Source organism: Mastigoproctus giganteus, chromosome 1, assembly GCF_048544385.1.
Source record: "Mastigoproctus giganteus isolate SK-2022 chromosome 1, ASM4854438v1, whole genome shotgun sequence".
Classification (NCBI taxonomy): domain Eukaryota; kingdom Metazoa; phylum Arthropoda; class Arachnida; order Uropygi; family Thelyphonidae; genus Mastigoproctus; species Mastigoproctus giganteus.
Genome location: NC_143575.1, coordinates 153,416,817 through 153,439,352, shown reverse-complemented (window position 1 = coordinate 153,439,352; position 22,536 = coordinate 153,416,817). Strand labels below are relative to the sequence as shown.

The 22,536-nt window shown below is 37.6% G+C and overlaps 1 protein-coding gene across 5 annotated transcripts in view; it reads left to right on the top strand.

Annotated features, from left to right (window-relative positions):
• Positions 1-22,536, top strand: part of LOC150091204 (transmembrane protein 19) — a 256,672-nt gene that overhangs the window by 96,841 nt on the left and 137,295 nt on the right. For all 5 annotated transcript variants that reach the window (XR_016546997.1, XR_016546996.1, XM_090374660.1 and 2 more), the window contains one exon: positions 13,335-13,589. Coding sequence is in view for 3 of the 5 variants with exons in the window: in XM_090374660.1 (XP_090230786.1) it covers positions 13,335-13,589 (255 nt within the window). In the remaining 2 variants the exon portion in view is untranslated. The remainder of the gene's footprint in view (positions 1-13,334; positions 13,590-22,536) is intronic.

The following is a 22,536-nucleotide window of genomic DNA, read 5'->3' as shown; positions in this document are numbered from 1 at the left end:
AACTGTTCATGAAAATAAAATGTAAATATATGAAGTAAAATACAGATAATTATATTACAGTTGTAAATAATTACTAAGTGATGTGAAAAAAGGAAAAGATAAAAAGAAATGAAAATAAACTTAGAGAGTAAAGAAACAATTGCAACATTCAAATATTGTGATTGCTATTTGCTACTGTTTATATTGAATCTTTGTCCTCTTATTATCTGTTATTATTTGGCTTTACCTCGTTTTTTCGCTTTTTTGAGGAAATATGCAGCAATTCAAAACATTTAAATTTTTTTCCCCAAAAACATATATTTCAGGCATATGGTATTAATTTCTTTTTCTACTAACTTTCTTTTAGCCAGGGCCCCCTCTAAGAGGTTGGGGTTTTATGTGCCTAACTTGCCTGAGAATGCTTAACTTTTCTTTTTGCTTTTCATCTTTTCACTTTCTACTCTTCATTCTTTCTTCTATTTATTACCTATTATTCCAATACGAGGGCAATATAGATATTCTTACTTTGCCTCTTCTCCGCTATCTTCACCTCTTTTATTTTATTACTTTTTCCTTTCCTCACCTTGTTTTATTTCCCATCTCTATACAATTTGCTTGTTTCTCTTACTGTTTTAAATTTTTTCCTTTTGACTTCCAAAATTACGTTTTCACTAAATTTTCTATACAGGTAGTTCTCGACTTTACGATTTAATTCGTTCCTAGTGCACACTCGTAAAGCAGGAATTTATTTCCCATAGACATAATGTTAAAAATAGTGGTTGCGTTATCAACCATGAAATTAGTTACGTAATTAGTTTGTTTAAACAATGATTGATTTATCGAAAGAAATGAAAACGTCTGTAAAATCAAGCAAATTATAATAATAGAGAAATTATTTATGACTTACAAATGTTAAAGAATGTTTATTCTTCATCATCATCATCGATTAAATGCACACTCGTTGATCACGTTGATCATTATTGGCTCGGCACTCGGTTTGTTGCACAAGATTTGTTGCTCGGTGTGTTGCACACATCTTCTTCAGAAATGCTTTAAGAGGTGTTTATTTCCAAGATAATCTTCTGTTTTCTTTATAACTTTCAACAGCATGCATAAGCATTTTTTAACGGAACGCACAAATTGCGACTAACATGATTTGTGTGGAGTAATAAGTTTATGAAGCTTAAAAAAAAAAAAAGAATGAAGAGAAGATTCTGAAAATGTATTTCTATTTTTTTATACGATCGAAGATTTCATTACTGAAATCTTCATTAATTACTGAAATTACTTCATTAATTATTGAAAAGGACAATCAATCACATTTCACCATAATAACGTAAAAAACCACACAGTTCCAGCTATCAGTATTTTTGCAAATGCAATAACATCAAGTTTACTACCTGTGTATAATTGCTTGCAGTAACAGAAAAGACCAATAAACCGTAAAGTGCAAATTATTTTTATTGTTTTATGGTCCTCCAGAAATGTGCTTTAGAAAAATATTACAAAGCCATTCAAAATTGGTTCTTACAACGGAACATATGATAACGATGAAAATGTAGCGCATTTAATATCGTAAAGTGGGATACACTGTATTATATAGCTATGTGGTATTTGTGAATGTTTAACATTCATTTTTTGCAATTAATGTTCATATTTTAGATTTTGTTGATACTTGAAAAAAAAAAAAAAAAAAAACCTCGTAAACCTGGGAACTCGTAAAGCGAGAACTGCCTGTATAATATTGGTGTAAACACACCATAGACAACTCTTAAACAAAAAACTACATTAGTAGTTTGAAGGGCATCATTTTATCTATATCTCATATTGTACTTATCCTTCTCAACGAGTTGCCATGTATTGCACTACCTCAAATTAGTAATGCTTCACTAAAAGAGAAGACTGTTGTTACTTATTCTCACTGGGCACCACCACCCAGACGGCACCGTTTCAAGGCTTGTTGGTACCGTCTGGGGGGTGGTGGTGCCCACTGAGAATAAGTAACAAGTCTTTACTTTTAGTGAAGTGTTATTTATTTGAGGTAGTGCAATACATGGCAACTCGTGAAGGAAGAGTACAATATGAGATATAGATACAATGATGCCCTTCAAACTACTAATGTAGTTTTTTGTTTAAGAATTGTCTATGGTGTGTTTACACCAATATTATATAGATTATTATAGTTTTAAAGATATGATGCCTTGTTTCATTTAAGTTTACTTAAATATTATCACTAAGTTTCCTTACGAAATTTATTCACATCACCTATCCTCTCACTTTTTCCTTTTTTGACCAAAATTTTAATTTGAAATTTATTTATGTCACCTACCTTCTAACACTACATATTTCCTTTTTTATTTTTTAATTACTCTAATTTAATTACAAACACTGCATTGAGGCTACCTCACTTATTTTTGTGGAGGGTCTATCACTTTCGCTCTCCTTTGTAATATATTTTTTTATACTCTTTTTAGAATTTCCCTTTAATTTTTGTCCTCCATAACTATGCGTTTGGATAGAAATGCAGTAATTTGGCACGTAATCAGGTGTATTACCCTGATGAAATACTGCATTATGTATCAACCTTTTTAGCCTGCATCAAAATTTTCAAATTACTTTAACCTTTTTCTTTCCCTTAGTCATTTATTTCATTATATTATTTTCCCAACTTCAATTTGATACTTGCTATTTCTCTTTGTAAATTATTAATCATTATTTTTATTTATCCCTTTTAGCTTCTTTCTTTTTAATTGGCCCTTTGATTCAGCCTTTAATTTTGGATAATTAGAGGGTTCTTTTTAGGTTCTTTACATTCTTTTCTTTTTTTCACCCTAATTTTTCTGTTTCTTACTTTCCTCTTTCTGTTAGTTTTGGCACCTTGTGTTCTTTACAATTCCATCTGTATGTATTTTTCTATCACTTCACACTTAATTGAAACTTAATTATATACTTTTGTATCCTTTGATGCTTGATTTTGTATCCTTATATTATATTATATTCATATTTATTGTTATGTAATTCAGAATACTGGTAAAAATTGATAAATATACAACTTCAACCCCAGGGGCTCACATCTGGTGAGTATGGGCTTGACACACCCAGGTTCCTGAGCTGGATATCATCATTCTTCTCTTTCTTGGTGATTCCCTTCTACTTCTCTCTCTCAGGGTAACTTGGGAAATTTTTTTTTTTTTTTTTTTTTTTGGCTGGTTCAGCATAAGCCTCGGGCTTCCTTGCACCATACAGCTAATAATAATAATAAATTCTGGACTTTATGCAAGTTTTTGTGATTACCAGACAAATAAGTAACACCACTCTGCATGGTAAATTTTTGATATTTATAAGCTAAGAGCTGTTTTTAACTCAATTTTTTACACTAATTTCAGAAACAATATTAATAATTTTTTTCCCTGTCATATACCTTTTTTTTCACAAACCACTTAAGTTGATGTCATGAATTATATTATTGAATGTATTAAGTTAGGAGTAAATGCTGGGAATTTGTAAACTAAATTTTCACATGTTGAGATCACTGCATTCAGTCATTTGTTTGTTAACCTCAAGAGCAGTGTTTATCAGTTTATTTTTGGGATTATTGTCAAACTTGTGCTGAAAAGTGAGTAAAATGTCTTCACGCAAGTTTTTGAACAATCCAAACTTATTTTGTTATATTTGTGGAAATTATGTACTCCTCAAGCAAAGACAAGATATTGCAGAATTTGTAAAAAATGTGTATTGTCTTTATTTTGGAGTAAAACTTGGTGACCAAGATAAACAGTGTGTTCCACATAAAGTTTGCCAAACCTGTGTTAAAGCATTGAGATTGCGGAAAAATGGTAAAAAGGAGGCTATGCCATTTGGCAGGGAACTTATAAACTACTGAAAGTGTCTGCAATTCTGCCCAGACACGATAGGAGGGAGTATATGATGAGAGCCTTGTCGATCAATTCAGCCCTGGAAAGATTGTGCAAGGCTCAAGGAGTAGAATTTTTTTCAGCCTGGAGTACCTGTTAACAGGAGGGACTGCTTCTACAGGGATGGGATACACTTAAATAGAAAGGGTGCAAGAATATTTGCTGATTCTATTGAGGCAGTGTTAGGTGGGTCGGAAAACTGCTAGCTTGGGGGAGAAAAAGACTAATAGATTAACAGTAGCCACTGGCAGAGGTGAAAGAGATTCTTGCACTGCTTCTATTGGAATGAGCAGAAGCCTGAAAAACAAGATGCAGGATATTTCAGAGACTGCTGGGAGTCATTGCAGTACAAGTAAACACATGGGTTGTGTTAGGGTAGCTAAGAATAGAAAGAGGTGCATGTATACTTGCGTGTACACCAATGCTAGGAGTTTAGTAAATAAATTTGATGAATTTGAGGTATTGCTCAAAACATCAAAGGCAAATATTGTTGGGATATTAGAGACGTGGTGTCACACAGATATAAGGAATGCAGAACTGGAATTTGGGGAGTACAACTTCTACAGCCGACCGGGCTAGCCGAGTGGGTAAGCACTTGCCCAGCAACCCAAAGGTCGCGGGTTCGATTCCCGCCTCGGGCTTGGATCAAAGTACTGCAAAAACCTTGGGAGGTGCAATATGGCCATAGAAGCCGATGCGCCAACAACTACCAAATCAAAAAAAAAAAAAAAAAAAAAAACAACATCTACAGAAAGAATAGACAGGATAGGAAGGGAGGACGGGTTATGCTATTAGTTAAGAAACACATGAAATCCAAGGAAGTGAAGCCAGTCGACATCGCTGGACAGTGCAGTGTCGAGTCAGTTTGGTGTGACATAAGCATTGGGAGATCAAAATTGAGAGTAGGAGTGTGCTATAGGCCTAATGACTCTGATGAGTATAATAAGAAACTGTATAGGGAAATAGAGTAGGCCAGTAAATCAGAGTCTTATAATGGAGGATTTTAATTTCCCAGATATTGACTGGAATTTGGGGACTAGTCACCCACACACTACCAAGGCTTTTGTGTATTTATTGGATGATTGTTTTCTACATCAGCATGTTCGGGAGGCAACTTCGTGCATTAAGAATCTGCAGATAAATGCACCACTAGGTAGCAGTGATCACAGTGTGCTGAAGTGGGACTTACTCAAAGAGGTAACTACCATTAGGGGTAAAGGGGAAGGGTTATTGCTTTCGTAAAGGCAACTGCGATGAACGGAGACAGTATTTAAATTCTATACAGTGGGACCAACTGATGATGTTACCAACAGCAAATTCAAAATGGGAAAACTTATCTTGGAAACTACTAGGCTTTACATACCAGCTAAGAAATATTGTTCAAGACCTAAATGGATGTCAGATGAACTATTGAGACATATGGCAGAGAAGAAAAATGCATGGGATTAACATGTGACACAGAAGCCTATGATAGATATAAGTTGATCTGTAACCAAGTTACAAAGGAGGTTAGGCAGGCGAAGGCAGATTACGAGAAATCTTTGGCAAGGGATGCAAAGAAAAACAGCAAAGAGTTCTTTACTTATGTAAACTCTAGAAGGAAGGGGATGAAACAGATTGGTCCACTTGATATCGATGGGTCAACTGTTGATGATCCTGCTCAGGTAGCTAACAAATTAAATGAATATTTTGCATCGACATTCACACGTGAGGAGTTATTCAGCAAGGGGAATGCCAGAGGTGTATTAAACTCTGGCAGTAAGCTAGAGAATCTTGTAATAACTGAGAGTAAAGTGGAGGAGAAATTGTTAATGATAAAGACAAAAAAAGGCACCTGGGGTAGATGGGATCTATCCAGTTATATTAAAGGAGGCAGCAAAGGAAGCAAGCAAACCCTTAGCCATAATTATGAGAGCTTCCTTGGACTCAGGGGAGGTACCCACAGACTGGAGATATGCAAATGTGACCCCAATTCACAAAGGAGGATCAAAGTCTTGACACAAGTAATTATAGACCTGTGAGTTTAACTTCTGTTCCAGGAAAATTAATGGAGGCACTGGTTAAAGAAGCACTGCAGGATCATCTTCTCAAGACTTCAGTTATAGCTCGGACACAACATGGTTTTGTTAAGGGGAAGTCTTGCCTGACCAATTTGATTGGATACTATAATGTGGTCACAAAAGAACTGGATGCAGGGAATAACTTTGATATTATATATTTGGATCTTAGAAATGGTTTTGATACTGTTGCACATGGAAGACTGCTGTACAAATTGGATCAGGATGACATTGGAGGCAAATTGCTGCTATGGATAAAAGGGGTGGTTGAGGGGGAGAAGACAGAGAGTGGTAATCAATGGACACTGCTCATCGTGGACTAATGTTATTAGTGGAGTCCCTCAGGGTTCAGTGTTGGGTCCATTATTGTTTTCTGTATTTATAAATGATATTGATGATGGTATATCAAGCTTAATGTCCAAGTTTGCAGACTATACGAAGGTTGGCAGGGTTGTCAAGGACACTATTGACACTATGCTGCTGCAACAGGATCTGGAAAGGTTGAGCAAATGGGCTGAGAGGTGGCAAATGAAGTTTAACATTGACAAATGTAAAGTACTACATATGGGAAACAGCAATCACAGAGCAACGTATCAACTCTGTGGTACTATACTGACAGTGGTAGAGAATGAAAGTGACCTGGGGTTGGTTGTGCAGGCAGATTTGAAGTTCTCTGAGCAGTGCAGACAGACTACAAGAGTAGCTCATGGTGTATTGTCAATGATATGTAGGAATTTTTCTAGCAGGGATAAGGAGGTGATTATCCCCTTGTATAAGGCAATGGTCAGGCCACACCTAGAGTACTCTATACAGGTCTGGAGGTCTCATTTCAAGAAGGATGTAGAGCTGCTGGAACGAGTACAGAGACGGACAACAAGATTAGTGAATGAAACAAAGGGGTGTTCTTACGAAGAAAGGCTTAAGTTTTGCAAATTACAGTGTCTGGAGACTAGGCACCAGCGAGGTGATCTGATAGAGGTGTATAAAGCCTTGAATGGTTTGAGCATGCTCAATGCTGATGGGATTCATCCTCTTGCTCAGAATAATCACCTGAGAGGGCATAAATTCAAATTGAGGAAAGACAGATGTAGGATAGATGTGTGGAAATTTGCCTTTAGCCAGCGGGTGGTTGTTTGGTGGAACAGACTTCCATCCCTTGTCATGGAAGTTGATAGCCTAAATAAGTTTAAGGCTCAGCTGGACAGGTATTTCGAATGAACAGAGGTGAAGTGGAAGTGGTGTGTTTTTTTTTGTTTTTGGCTGATGCTGCATAAGCTTGCTTTCTTGCATCAAATGCCTCTGCTAATGCTACTGAGATGACTGTTACTTTTGCTTAGTTCATGTAGAGCAGGGATGGCCAACTTAAATTGTGATGCAATCAACTAATTTTTTATTCAAAATGTGCCACGATCTACTGTCTCAAAAAGTTCATTGCACATGGTAAAAAGTTTAATCAACACATATTGAAAAATGTTGTTTATAAATTTTAAAATTAAATACGATTCAAAATTCTTATTTTAAATTCATATGTATTTAAATTTTTAATTTATGTAAAGTTTGTGTCTTAATGTCATCTGCCAAGCTTTCAAAATCGGGGATATAGTGTAATAAGGCCAACCATAAAGAATCTTCTATATGCAAGTCTGTAAGAGCACAGTGATTCTTTGTCTTTTTTTGTTTCAAATACGAAAAGGCCGATTCACATAGATATGTGGAACTAAAAGAGGAGTTTGAAAGTTCGCATTTTTTTACATTTGGGTACTTCTCCCAGCAAAAAATATTTCCAAGTCATTTTCTGATAATCTGGATTTTAGGAAGATGTTGTTTTGCAATGTAATAATTTCATTTTGAATTAATATTTTCTCCATGTGAAAAATCTCAGCGTTTTTTTTTTTTTTTTTTTTTTCTCTCCTGCAAATTGTTTTGTATCTAAGTCTACATTAAATGGATAAGAAATATATTGAACAATGTCTTCAATTGTTTTAAAATCACTGAATCTGGTTTCAAAATCATCCACAACTTTCTCAATTTCAGAAACATATTTCTCACTATTAAATTCAAAAACAGGATATTTTTGCAAATGATCTTGCATATTTGCAAAATGATCGAATTTTTTTTCTTTGGGATCTTTAGCCATTACAAAAAATTGATATTTATATGCAGAAATACTACTAGTCGTGTCACCCACATTTTTATTTTTTTCTTGTAATTCCAAATTCAGATCACTTAATTTATTGGTAAAATTTGCAAAAAAGCCAGATCACACAACCACTCCGTATCTTGTAGCTGCTGATAATCATCTCCCCTTTGATCAACAAATTTTTTAATTTCGTTCAACAAATTTTGAAATGTCTGTAGAAATTTACTCCTACTCAGCCACCTCACATTTGTGTGAGGTGGCTGAGTTATCACATCTTGTTCATTTTCATTGAGTTGCATTTTGAAAAGTCTCCTTTGAAGAGATTGTCCTCTGATGGAATTCACGATTTTGAAAGGTATGTCCAACTTGGACATAGCCAAGTTGGACATATTTGAAAGCTATGTCCAACTTGGACATAGCTTTCAAATACTTTTAGTATTTAATCTTTTACTGGCTAACACTTGTTGGTGGATGATACAGTGCTAACTCAAAAAATCTGGGAATTCATCATCCTTTTGGCACAGTGCGATGAATCCGTTAAGATGCCCCGTCATTGCTTTAGTTCCATCTGTTGTTAATGATACGAGCTTATAATAATGGTAATTTAGTTTTTTCAATAAAATTTTTGAATGCGTTAAATATATCAAGACCTCTAGTTCTTTCTTTTAACGAAACCATACCCAGTAGTTCTTCTCCAGTAGTAGAATCATTAAAAACCATACAAATAAAAAGCGAGCAAGTGAGCTGTATCACTTACGTCTGTAGCTTCATCCATTTGCAAAGAAAAGGACACGCAATTGTTCGCTCACAATTTTACTGATTTTTTTCGATCACAGTATTTCGAGATAATTGCAGATCTTGAAGAGCACTTTTAATTTCATTTTGTTCTTAAAATTTTCATAAAGAGAATCTGTTATTTCTAAAAATGCATCTTTGATGAATTAACCATCCGAAAATGGTTTGCATTTTTTGAAGAGATAATGCTACAGTTACTGCTTTGGATTGTAAATTAGGTGTTATGAAGAAATTTTGTTGTGCGAATAATCTGGATTTAAATTGTGTTAATTTATTTTTTCTAAGGTCACTATTAGGCAGCAAATCCGAATGGCATTTACCAGGACTGCCTTTCTAAATTTACTTTTTTTGGGTATAGCCACGGAAGCATTGAAAATCAAACAACAACATTTTTCTTTTATCAATACAAAAAAAGTATTCTAGTTCCCACTCTTGATGAAAATGATACGTTTTACTGTTTTTCGTAGTATTCTTTTAAATCAAAGGGTATTAAATTAACATATAAGCACTGTCCGGTTATTAATATTAAGTAAGCTAAATAAGAATTCGATGCATGCACTATGCTCTCCGCAATGTAACTGCACGAATTTTCACTAGACAAGCCAACCGGATGCGTGTCGACAAGAGTAGTCATGTGGTTCAACGGATTTGTAATAAGTGTATGCAGTGGGGTGCATAATAATAATATTTAGATTTTGACTAATCTATTTTTATATATATATATATATATATATATAATTTAAAATTCTTCGTGATTGACTGAAATTAAAGCCACGATCGACTTGTTGGCCACCCCTGATGTAGTGGAATACAATGCAAAGGGTAAGAATGGCATTGTGTATCCTAATATTCCACCTGCCATTAGACCGATCCTTCATGGAGATAACTGATACCATTACCTCCACTTATATTGTAGAGTGTAACAGCAGAGAGTGCTGAAAGTGAAGCTTCTGAAGATGAAACTGAAGCCTATATGCCTGAAGACTGAGTCTAGTCCTCATTTGTTTTCAAAGAATGAACTTAATGATCTGGTAAGAGGTTTTAATTTACCGAAGAAATCTGCAGAACTCCTTGGTTCTAGACTTGAGTCAAGAATCTTCAAACACATGGGATGTTTTTCTGATGGTACAGACACAGAGAACGAAAACTAGTCCCCTACTTTTCTGAGGACAATTCCATGGTTTTTTGTAGTAATATAAATAACTTAATGAACTGCTTAGGAATTAGTTAGAATTCCACAGAGTGGAGACTTTCTATTGACTCATCAAAGAGTCACCATGGAACAAGTAAATACATGGGCAGTGTTCAGGTAACTAAGAGTAAGAACAGGAGCATGTATGCTTGCATGTACACCAATGCCGGGAGTATAGTAAATAAATTTGAAGTGGTCAAGACATCAAAGATGGATATTGTTGGGATATCAGAGACATGGTGCCACATGGATATAACTGGATAGATACCATCCACTCCAGGTGCCTTTCTCATGTTTAACTTCAACAATTTCTCCTCCACTTTGCTCTCAGTTATTACAAAACCATTAAGCACTCTGTTTCAGTTTGATAAAACTTCTGGCATTTTCTTCCCTTAATAACAATTCCTGTGTGAATGTAGATGCAAAATACTCATTCAGATTATCAGCTATCTGAGCAGGATTATCAATGGTCGAACCATCGATATCAAGTGTACCAATCTGATTCATCCCCTTCCTTCTAGAGTTTTTGTAAGTAAAGAAGTCCTTGATGTTTTTCTTAGCATCCATTGCCAAATATTTCTGGTAATCTGCCTTCGCTTGCTTAATTTCCTTTGTGACATGATTACAGACTATATCTGCTATAGGATTCTGTGTCGCATGATACTTTATATGCATCCCATGCATTTTTCTTCTCTATTACAAGTCTCATTAGTTCAGCTGATCTCCATTTATCCCTAAACCTAGAAAAATATTTCTTAATCCGTGCGAAAAGCCTAGTAGCTTCCACGATTAATTCCTTGAATGTTTCCCACTTAGAATTTTCTGTCGCTAACATTATCAGTTAGTCCCACTGTACAGAATTTAAAAACTGTCTGAGACCACTGTAGTCACTTTTACGGAAGCAAAAACCCTTCGCTTTACCCCTGTTGGTAATTATATATTTAAGTAAATCCCACATCAGTAGACTGATTGCTGCCACCTAGTGGTTCCTTTATCTGCAAATTCTTAATGCACAAATAATCACTGCTGATAACCAGATCAAGAGTATTACTCCCTCTAGTTGCCTCTCGAACATGCTGCTGTAGAAAACAATCATTTAATAAATCCACAAAAGCCTTTCTAGTGTGTGAGTGATCAATCCACAAGTTCCAATCAATATCTGGGAAGTTAAAATCCCGATTATAACACAATCTGATATACTGGCCCATTCTATTTCTTTATACAATTGTTTATTGTACTCATTAGAATTATTAGGCCTATAACACACTCCTACTCTCATTTTTGCTTTCCCAGTGCTTATGTCACACCAAACTGACTCATCATTGCACTCTCCATCTATGTCAACTGGATGCACTTCCTTAGATTTTATGTTTTTCTTAATTAATAGCATAACCCCTCCCTCCTTCCTATCGTTTCTATCCTTTCTGTACTCATTGCACCCCCCAGATTCCAATTCTGCATTCCTGATATTTGTGCGACACCACATCCCTGATATCCCAACAATATCTGCCTTTGATGTCTTGACCAAATATAATTCACAATGATATAGACAGGAATACAGTTTTACTGTTATAGCATGGACTTGTTAAGTGGAAAGACTTAACAAGTCCAACTTGTTAAATGGAACTGGATGCAAAAAAAAAAATTTGATTTTGCATAATTCGATTTCAAGAAAGTTTTTGATACTGTTGAACATAAAAGATCATTGCGCAAATTCGAGCAGTGTGGCTCCCTTCTCCCACTCAACCATCTCTTTATCCATTGCCCTTAGGGCAATGTATAAAGAGATGGTTGAGTGGGAGAAGACAGAAAATGGTTATCAATGAACACTGCTCTACTACATGGATTAATGTTCAGTGCTGGTCCCATTATTATTTTCATCTATATATTAACGATATTGATGAAAGTAGAAGAGGTTTAATGCCTAAGTTTGCAGATGATAAAAAGGTTGGCAGAGTGGTAAATGACTGCAATCAAGGTATGCTACTGCAACAAGATCTAGAAAAATTAGGTACATGGGCTAAGAAATTGGAAGTTTGATATTAAGAAATGCAAGGTGCTGCATATGGATAGCAGTAATTTCAGATTAATACACTAACTTGTGTGGTTTACCATGCCCAGGTGCTCTTGCCAAGAAAGACTTCACTTCTGCAAGTTGCAGAACTTGTCTTTCTTGGCGAGATTAGGCACCTGCAAGGTGACTGATTTTGGCAATTAAGGCTTTGAAGGGATTGAGCAAGCTCAGTGCTGATGACTTTCTTCTTCTTGGTCAGACTAGACATATGAGGAAGCATACATTCAAATTGACGGAGGATGTGGCTGCAGCTTAGATGTATGAAAGTTTGCCTTCATTCAGCAGGTACTTGATTGTTGGAATAGACTTCCATCTGGTTTTATAAAGGTGAGTACTTTTTCAAAATTCAAGGAAAACTAGATGAACCTGTTAAAGGGGATGGACAGTTGATATGGGATTTTTTTTTTTTTTTTTCTGCTTCTGTGTAAGCTTGACGCTTTTTTTCTTACATCATTTGCCAATAGACTAATACTAATAATATTCTTTCTGCGGAATATTCCTAGTGGAGACTAAGTACACTTTGCAGTTTTTGCCTGTTGCTTGATATAAATGAAACTCAGTTTATTTTTCAGGTTCGCTCAACTGATAAATTAGAAATGAATGTATCTACAACTAGCTATCTATCTACTTATTAAAACATAAGATATAACCATTTCCAATTGCCTGATGCCCACAGTCCTCTTGAAATTTCTAATACATGATGTCTCGTCAATATTAAATACACTTCTTGTAAATTATAAAAGTATATGAGTATATAATTATAATAAATCAGCTCACACACACAACCTTTGATAATATAAGCCCACTTTCTTCAAGAAACCTTGTAGTTTTTTTATTTTCTGGCTGAAGATGAAGATTCTCAAATTACTTCAAATTTTTTTTTTTTTTATTTTGTTTGTCAAGTAAATTACACCTCTTATAAATTCACAGTTAAGCTTTTAATTATCACACACTGTACTTAAGGCAAGTAGTTTTTAATAGGTTAGAAACCACTTGCCATAAATAGATTTTTACTGTAAAATTTTATTATAATTTAGATCTTCAACTATGATAGAAACAGAATATAACTAATATCTCATTCCAAATAATGTGAAAAGAAAAAAAAAAAACTGATTTTTTTAAAAATAAACGCAGTTTTGATTTGAATATTTTTGGATATTCCTTTCTATTTTTTGTTTTTTAGGGGGACAACGCACATGGATTCAAGTAATCTGTAATGGTGGAATTGCTACTGAAATAGCACTGCTCCATATGATTAATAGAGGAGTCGGGGAACAACCAATTGATTTTAGCAAAGATTATTTATCTTCATTTTTGCAAGTTGGAGTACTTGCATCATTAGCTGGAGCAAATGGAGATACTTGGGCTTCTGAGTTAGGTTCTGTTTTAGCTGAAGGAGAAGCATGGTTAATCACATCGTTTAGAAAAGTTCCTAAAGGTAAAGTCACAGTAAAGAAAATAATAATAAATAAAATTTCTGAGTTCACTGTGCTTGCATCCTGTATTATGTCCTACAAACTGGTGAAATACAAGTACGTTCTCCTATTCTTTTATACATGAATTTAGATATAAATTTCACCAAGTTTTATAGAATACAGGAATCCCGCAATTAGCACGATTAATTGGTTCCTCGAAAATGGCGAGCTATGCAAAATCACGCTAATTGAAGTTAATAATCAATACAAAATAGCCTAATTCGTTCCAAGACCTACAATATACCAATCAATATTTTTAAAAATACATTTTTTTATGGCGATTTATTGTACAGCAGTATAAAAGCAAAGGATAATAATAAATATTTGCAGTACAGTAATCAAAAGCTTATTGAAATTAAAAAACTTACAACATATAACTTACTTTATTTCTTTGTAAAATATTTCAAAAGCCTGTTTGCGCATGTGCAAACTTTTCTTTTTTCCTTTCATCATAAATTTGCTTGTATGGATACACATCTTTTTCAATGTTCCTGCGAATTTGCATACTGCGCTCGATATCTGAGTCTGCATCCATGATTAGTTTTTCATATTTTCAGCTGACGAAATATTCCTTCAAGTTCTTTTAATGTCAACTTGTTTTCTTGAACATTTTCTTCCTTGCAAATTTCCACCTCATCATATGCTCGTTGTTCATCAGTATTAAGGAGGTCAGAATCACTTAATTGTTCTGAATGTGATTCCAGCAATTCGCAAACATCACTGTTGTTGATTTCATCAAAGCCTAGATCTCTTCCAATATTTTCTATTTCATCAATAAGAGTGTTGACATGAGTGAAACTACAGAAATCATTTTTGCACAATGTGGCAAAATATGCTTCCAAACTGCTCTATATTGCTGGCTGTTACTTCAGACCATGACTTGTGAATATTGTCTATTGCTTTCCTGATGTTGTAATTTCTCCAAAATTCAACTAAAGAAACTGCACCATCTCCAGTTGTTGCTGCAATTGCTTGTGCAAATGTTCTACATAAATAATAGGCCTTAAAAGTAGCAATTATGCCTTGATCCATTGGCTGTAAAAGACTTGTCATATTTGGAGGTAAAAAAATAACTTTCAGGTTTCCACACAAATCAGAAAGTGCTGGTGGGTGGCCTGGGGCATTGTCTAAAATTAATAAAATTTTGAATGCAAGATTATTTTCTTCACAGTACACCTTAACTTTCGGACAAAAGAACTAGTGAACCACTCTTCAAATAAAGCTTTCGTGACTCAAGCTTTTCTATTAGAGCGCAAAAAATAGGTAGGCTTTATTAAAACATTTACTGAAAGATCTGGGAGTTTTATTTCTATAGATAACCATGGGTTTTAATTTCAAATCACCTTCTGCACTGCCTCCCAATAAAAGCGTTATTCTATCTGTGGAAACTTTATAGCCTGGTTGAGCCTTTTCTTTTTTTGCTAGAAAGGTTTTTTTGGCATTCGTTTCCAAAAAAGACCTGTTTCATCAACATTAAATAGTTGTTGATCTGCGTAGCTGCTGTCATCAGCAATTTTCTTTAAAATTTGGGGATATTTCGTGGCTGCATCTTTATCTGCACTTGCCGCTTCTCCAGTCAATTCAACGTTATGCAGTCCTTTCTTTTCTTAAAATGTTCAAACCAGCCTTTACTGGTAGTGACATTTTCTTCCATTTCCGCTTCAATCACTTTTTCTTTTGAAGAACTTGCTTGAACATTTTCTTCAGTTACCGCTCTAACCAAATTTTCTTTTGAAAAACTTGCTTGGACATTTTCTACAGTTTCCGCTCTACCCAAGTTTTCTATTGTTGACTTTTCCTTTAACATTGCAAAAATACTCAAAGCTTTTGTTTTTATGGTCGTTGTGCAGATTGGAATTCTTTTTTTGATTGCAGTCTTCTATCGAAATGGCTAAAAGACATTCCATCTCAATCATCGTAACACTTCTATTTCTTGTGGTTTGTGTGCGTGCTGACGATGAAGCAAGCTTACCTTTTTCCTTATATGCACTGGCTTTAGTTAAAATCGTCCGAACCGTTGATTCAGGCATTCCAAGATGTCGAGAAATTTGTACAGGGTGTCCACAACAAGACATTTTGTTACAAAAATTTTATTACTATTGGGAGGTTAACAAAATTTAATCAAATTGTACGCTGATATTAAAAGTTTTATCAATACATAATGACTTTAAAGAACTTTAACATGAGCACCTCTTGTGACACACAGAATATCAAGGCGATATTCAATCTCTCTCTCTCCCCATACATTTTATAACAACTGTGGGGCAATGCATTCGAATGCATGTGTAGTCTGTTCTCGTAATGTTTCAATATCTGGAACAGCTGTCGCATACACCAAGTCTTTAACATATCCTCAAAGAAAGAAATCCAGTGGGGTTATGTCTGGTGACCTTGGGGGCCACAAAATCACGAACCAAAGTGTCACGAACAACTCGAGCCCAATGAGCAGGTGCTCCATCCAGCTGAACGATAACAGTAGACTGCCTCTGTTCCAGTTGGGGTATAGCATACCCCAACTGGAACAGAGGCAGTTGGGGTATAGCATAATTAATGAGCATGTCTAAAAACATGTTTGCACTAATTGTGTTTTTGTGGAAGAAGAAAGGTCCAGTAATGTAATCTGCCAATGCTTTTCTCTTTCTCAACTGACCCAGTTGCCAGAAACTTTTCCATCCAAGATTTAATAAGCTTTATGTCTGGAGGATTTCTACTGTACTTGGCTCTAGACATTCTCTGCACAGTCACAGTAAATTTTGCTTCTGCTAACCAAACAACACACTGAGCTTTCTCTTGTACAGACAGCATCTTGAATGAATAGATGCAACAATGCTGTTAGTGGCAACAGCAGTAAACTTAACTCACTGGGCTTAAAACTCTATAATTGTACAAGATTATTTGCGATAAGAAAACTTAAGCAGGATTCAACATTACCAAATTAGAGCATACTATAATCACCCTTATTTTACTATCATCATCTTCAAATCTTTTTTTGACTTCAATTTTTTCATCTAACATTATCACTTTTCTTTTCTTTTTATTTCTTTTTATCCATAGTTAATAATTATGTAATATATAAAGAAATTAATATAAATTAATATAATTAATTAGTATGCACAGTAATTAATGGCAGGAGATACATGGGAGTTTGCACGTTAATACGCAACGCAAGAACAACTGAAAGCAACTGTGATCTGCATGTATGTAATAAATGCGGTGTGGCTGGTGTTGTATTTTAGATGCATAATATTAGAAAATATTTCAATTGTTGTAATAATACACGTTTGAAATAATCCGGTTTTTTTTATTTTCTTATGGTAGAAAAATAAACTAGCTTCCCACACTGTATCTTGCATTCGTTTTTGTTTATTTCTCGATAACGCTTCTCAATGGAGGAGGTATGACGTGACACGAAATAAACAGTAACTCCCTTTTGTGAACAGAGCCACTCCTGTATCTTGCATTTGTTTTTGTTTATTTCTCGATAATGCTTCTCAATGGAAAAGGTATGATGCAATGCAAAATAAACAGTAACTCCCTTTTGTGAACAGAGCCGTGTGCTCACTAAGAAAATAAGCTATGTTTCTATAATGTTATGCATACTTTAGCAAAGTGCAAAGTGTGTTAAGTGTCTAATGGCACCAGGGGTTTCCCCCATCTCCGCATTGCTTTCATTGTGAGTGTACCAGTTCACTGGGAAGGACAGAGATTTAAAAGTGTGTGCATCATGTGAGTGTGTAATGTTATGTACTGTTGTTCATCTGGCCATTTAGCCACTGGACCCCTACGTTGCCCGCACTTCGCCCCGTGGAGGCAGACCAGGTAACCACTAGTTTAAATTTGCACTCTGGCAGGTCCTGCCACCTAGTTTCCTGAGATTTCAGTGGCTAGGACCTAAAAAAAAAAAAAAAATAAATAAATAAAATTTCTTGGGGATATTGCGCTGGAATTGGAAAAGCCAAAATGGTGAGCGAACAGTGTAATTTAGATACGGTTATTTTTGACATGTAGGGCATTCGCTTGCATACAGATAGAGTGGGGTGGGAGAATGAAGATTGGGAGCATAAAAACAGAAGAATGAGGTCAATAGGGAAAACGACCCCAGGTGGAATCAGTGGAGCATGCCCATGCCCCACCAGAGGGAAGACTGGGGTTGGTGAGGGGGGGGGAGACAGCAAAGCTGTCACCTTCCCTTCCCCTGCCGGGGTGAGGGAAAAGAAAGTGCTGAACAGTGGAGCCGGCTCAGATCGCCAACATGGCATGTATGCAGCAAAGCTGCGGCTTCATCAGGTCCGCAACATCATCCCGTCCAATAGTTGATCAGTGTTGGGATAGGATCCTGTCCACTGTCGGTCCAGTAATCAGGATGTCAGTGTGGGATGGTGTCACTCGTGGAATCTAGATCCCATCCAGTAAAGTCATAGTCATGGTTGTCCGTTTCGGTTGTCAGAGTTCCATGTTGAGACTAGGGAAGTTGTGGTAGTGCTCGTAGTCTGGTGAACAGTTTGTGCACAAATTGTGAGAGGGCTCTGTAGTATCCTCCTCCCACAGCACAAGGTGTTCCCAATCCTTCGGGTTGAAACATTTTTGTTATAAAGTAGTGGCATCTTATATTGTCAAAGAGGGGACATTCATGTATCAGATGTGTCCATGTCTGGTTTTCACTGCAGTGGTGATTCTTTTATTCCGAAGGTCGAAAGTTTGGTGTTAAAGGAACTGTACCCCGTTAGAAGGGATGTGGTGTAGAGCCCTGTGAGAACCAGGCCGGTAGGCTTGGATAATGTCCAGGATGAATTTCCGGGTTATGGCATATTTAGTTGATTCTGCCCATCGGGACTGCCAGGTTTGCCGGAGATGGTTCATAAGACGTTTTTTCTCTATGTTGCTGTTGTTGGTTGGATCAGTAGTGAAGCCAATGCAGGTTACACTTCTCCTCCTTGATAGTTGAAAGAGCATGCCGCAGCGGACAGTTTCCAAGTCCAGGGGAGAGTGATCCCGCCAGGGCCTGCAGCGCGTGTGAGCTGACAGTGCAGCACGCTCTTGTTGATGGTGAGCAAGATACTACGCTGTATTGATTCTAATTTCCTTTTGTTGACAGCTGTGGTTGCTTTGTTGAACCAAATCCCTGCAGCATATGAGATGGCCAGGATGAAAAAAGCCCTGTAAAAGAGACAGGGTACTTTTCCTTAGTCCCCAATCTTTTTGTGTGACTTTTGCTGTGAGAGCTGAGTAGTTCCTGATCTTTCTCTGGAGATAGACGAGGCGTGAGGTAAAGGACAAGTTTTTATCCAATACGATTCCGAGGTATTTTAGTTCTGTAGTTAGTTTAATCATGGTTCCTTCTATTTTGGTTTGTGGTGGCCTTCTGGTGTTGAGAGAGCCATTGAGGAGTATGGAGGATGTCTTAGTTGATGATATTGTTAGGTGGTTCTGTTTTGCCCACGTTTGCAGTGGCTTCCAGTTGTGCCTGGCTGTCCGCCTCCAGCATCAGGATGAGGTTGTCTGCAAAAGCTTGTGCATCCGCCTCATTGAGATCCTGATAGAAGAAGCCATCCATCACCAGGTTCCAAAGGAGTGGCTCCAGGACTGAACCCTGTGGGCACCCCCGGAAGATAAGCTGATTAAGTTGAGAGTAGGGAGCACATACTGAGATCCTTCTTTCAGATAGGTAGGTTTTGATACAGTGGTACAGGTTGTTGGGGATATTTGTCTCCCAGAGTCTGCCGAGGACACTTGGCCACCAAAGTGAGTCAAATGCTCCGGCAAAATCGACAGGGATCATCAGGAAGTATTTGCGGTTACAGTTGGTAGCTGCGGTTATTATACGTTCCAAGGCATCTGCAGTGGAGCAGCCTCTGCGAATGCCAAATTGTTTGGGGGATCGTAGGCCTGCTTCTAGGTAGTGGATTTCTATCCTGTTGTGGAGTAAATGTTCAAATAGTTTGCTCAGTACCGGTAATAGTGCTATAGGTCTGTACGACTCCGGAAGTTCTTGTGATTTTGTTGGGTTCTTCAAGATCAGTCGGATCCGTGCAGATCTCCAGTCGTGAGGAAGGTAGCCTGCAGAGAGACAGCAGTTGAACAAATTTAGGATAGTTGTTGGGATGTATTCTATGGCCTTTTTCATGATCTCTGGTTCCAAATAGTCTTCACCAGGCATCTTCTTGTTTCATATTTTGGTGGTCGCCAAGTAGAGGTCTGCTAGTGGGAATGGGTCTTTGCGTTGTACTGGGTTGTAGTTTGCGTTTTATTCGCAGAGACTGGGCTGCTCTGGGGAGTGAGCTGGGGAGTTGCCAAAAGATGGTATTGGGGATATTGTCTGTTGATTGGTGCCATGATTTTCTATAGAATCCAGCAGGTGTTTTAGTCGAGAGAATTACCTCTCCTTTGGGTAGCTTGTTCATTGTGACTTTATATACAACCCTCCAGGGGTACGCTTTCCCGGTAGTTGAAACTAGCATTTCCCAGGATCGTTTCTTCCAGATTTTGAAAAAGGTGGTGTATTCATTCCCGACCTCGCGGTATTGCTGCTGAGCACCTGCACCTCTGCAGCTGGCCAGGATCTTCTTGCTCGTTGAAAATTTTTCCTGTGTGTGTATTTACCTTGTGTTGGAGTCTCTGAAACTCTGGGCTCCACCAGGGGACCGTGTCTGAGGATGGTCGTGTTTGCAGCCTCTGTAATTATGTTTACAATGGTGCATTGGTTCGGGATAAGGGTTGCATAGTCAAAAGTTTGGGCAGAGCCAGTCAGTGCTTCTTTAAATTGTTCCCAGTTGGCCTTGTCAACGGCGAATCTGTTGACGATTAGTCTAGGCGTGGGTTGACTGTTAAGAACATGGTGCATCTGGAATGTAATAACTCTATGGTCAGAGGTCCAATCCTCTCTGACCTTCCATGAAGATATATGTCCAGCAATAGATGGTGTAGCAAAGCTTACATCTATTGTTGCTTCCCATAATGTGCTTGAGAAGGTGGGTGGATTTTTCAGCTGGTTTAGTATTGCCAGGCTGTTGGTGAGCAGGCCGTTAGCAGTACCACGTCGGTCAGGGGTTGCACTGTGCCAAGCTGGCGACCTGCAGTTAACATCTGCACAGACTATTACTTTAGCACTGGGGAGCTCATGGAGGATATTTTGCGGGTAATGTATTGCAGGGAGAATGTCTTCACCAGGTCGACAGTATAACAATATTGCATAGAATTCTCCTAATGGGGAGATGATTTGGTTACAGGCAGCCCATTTATTGCAGAGATATGTTATCTTTGTTACAGTGAGGTCAGGATTGCGAATTCTTGTGCGTGTAGGGCCCCTGGAGGAAGAGGACATCAAGATTCTCTTCATCAGCATTCTTCTTTAGTTGCGTCGCAACAGCTTTAGCCTGTTGTGTGTTATGTTGAGCAAATTTCATCGTGTTTACATTATCGCTTTTATGAAGAGTTCCCATAATCGATTCTTGAGCGCTTTTATGTAGATGGGGCAGTTTCTGTCTCTAATGGAGTGATCTGCCGGTAGTTTTATCAGGGCAGGAGTTGTAGTTGTGGCCTATGCCTGCACAGTGCCCACAAGTTGGGGAGGTTTGTGATTGCGTACATGTATGTATTGTGTGGCTGAATCGGTAACACCGGAAACATTTGGGGACAACCATGTTTTTTAAAGTGGTGGCCATCCCAGTTGATATAAATCTGTGTCTGTTGGCTGATTATCTTCCAGGCTCTTGGGGCTAACTCAGTCACCCATTTTGTGGTGTTCACACTTCTGGGCTTTGTCTGGTATTTAGGTGTGATTAGCTCTGATAGGTCAGTATCAGAGCTGCAGGTTTCTTCTGTAGATTTCGTCCTGTAGTTGGGTTGGGGAGAGGTCACTTCCACTGTCATAAACTATAATGCTAGGTCCCTTTCTCTTTGGGATCTCTGCATGGAGGTCCAGGGAGGACACTTTCGAGTTTTCAATGATTTTATTCGCCTCCCCTGTGTCTCAGTTTCAATAATGACGCTGACATTGCGAGTCTTCCTATTCGATTTTATTCTGGTGGTTTTAAAATCTTCAAGGTTGGTAATTACTGAGTTTTTAAGCTCTTCGCTTGTGTGGTCAGTTTCTGGTGTGGCAGGCTTTATGGTGACCAGATGTGGGCATTATAGTAGGGGTCCTTTCTTGCTGGGTGCAGCAGGAGTCGGCTGTTGCTCTATTGTTGCTGTGGTCCTCAGCACTTGGGTGTATGTGGGGACGCACTGTGGCATTTTGTTCGCCCTACAATCAATATAAGCCTGGAGCTTTGCTGTTTCTCTTTCACTCTCAAGGAACGTTTCTATCAGGAGTGTGTCCAGCTTATTCCACAAGTTGACGATTTGGGCTCTAAGCCCTGTGGTCACCCTGTTGGTTTGCTCCTTGAACAGGGCTTCCAGGGCAGCCTTGAGGAACATTGATTTCTCATGTACGGTGACCTCTGGTAGAGTGGGATCCAGAGGTGGTTCTGGTTGTTTCTCTTCGCTGGCATCTTTTTGACTTTGCTGGTTGTCGTGTGTTTCTTTTGGTTCCTTAGGCTCAGTGTGTGAGCATGTCTCCCGCTGTGAATTTGGCACTATTCCCTTCTTATTCTTTCTCTTGCTTGTCTGGGGGGTACACCGCTTCATCCTGGTGTTCGATGATAACGGGATATTGTTTGGGTTTTGCTGCATGGTGTTCTGGTTATTATCAGGTTTTCCCTCCATATCGGGTAAAATCTGTATTATCGAACCGATTCGGTTTAACGGGGTTTTGTGGGTTCCCGTGAAAGGGCTCGTGAAAAGGTGCAGATTGTCTCCTGCAGCAGGTCCGTAGGTGGAGTAGTGGCTGAACAGTCTGTTAGCGAAGTTTTGTGCTGACCCCCACTGTCCACAGGTGGGGTGGGGGCAAACAAATGTAAGAATGCACCTAAA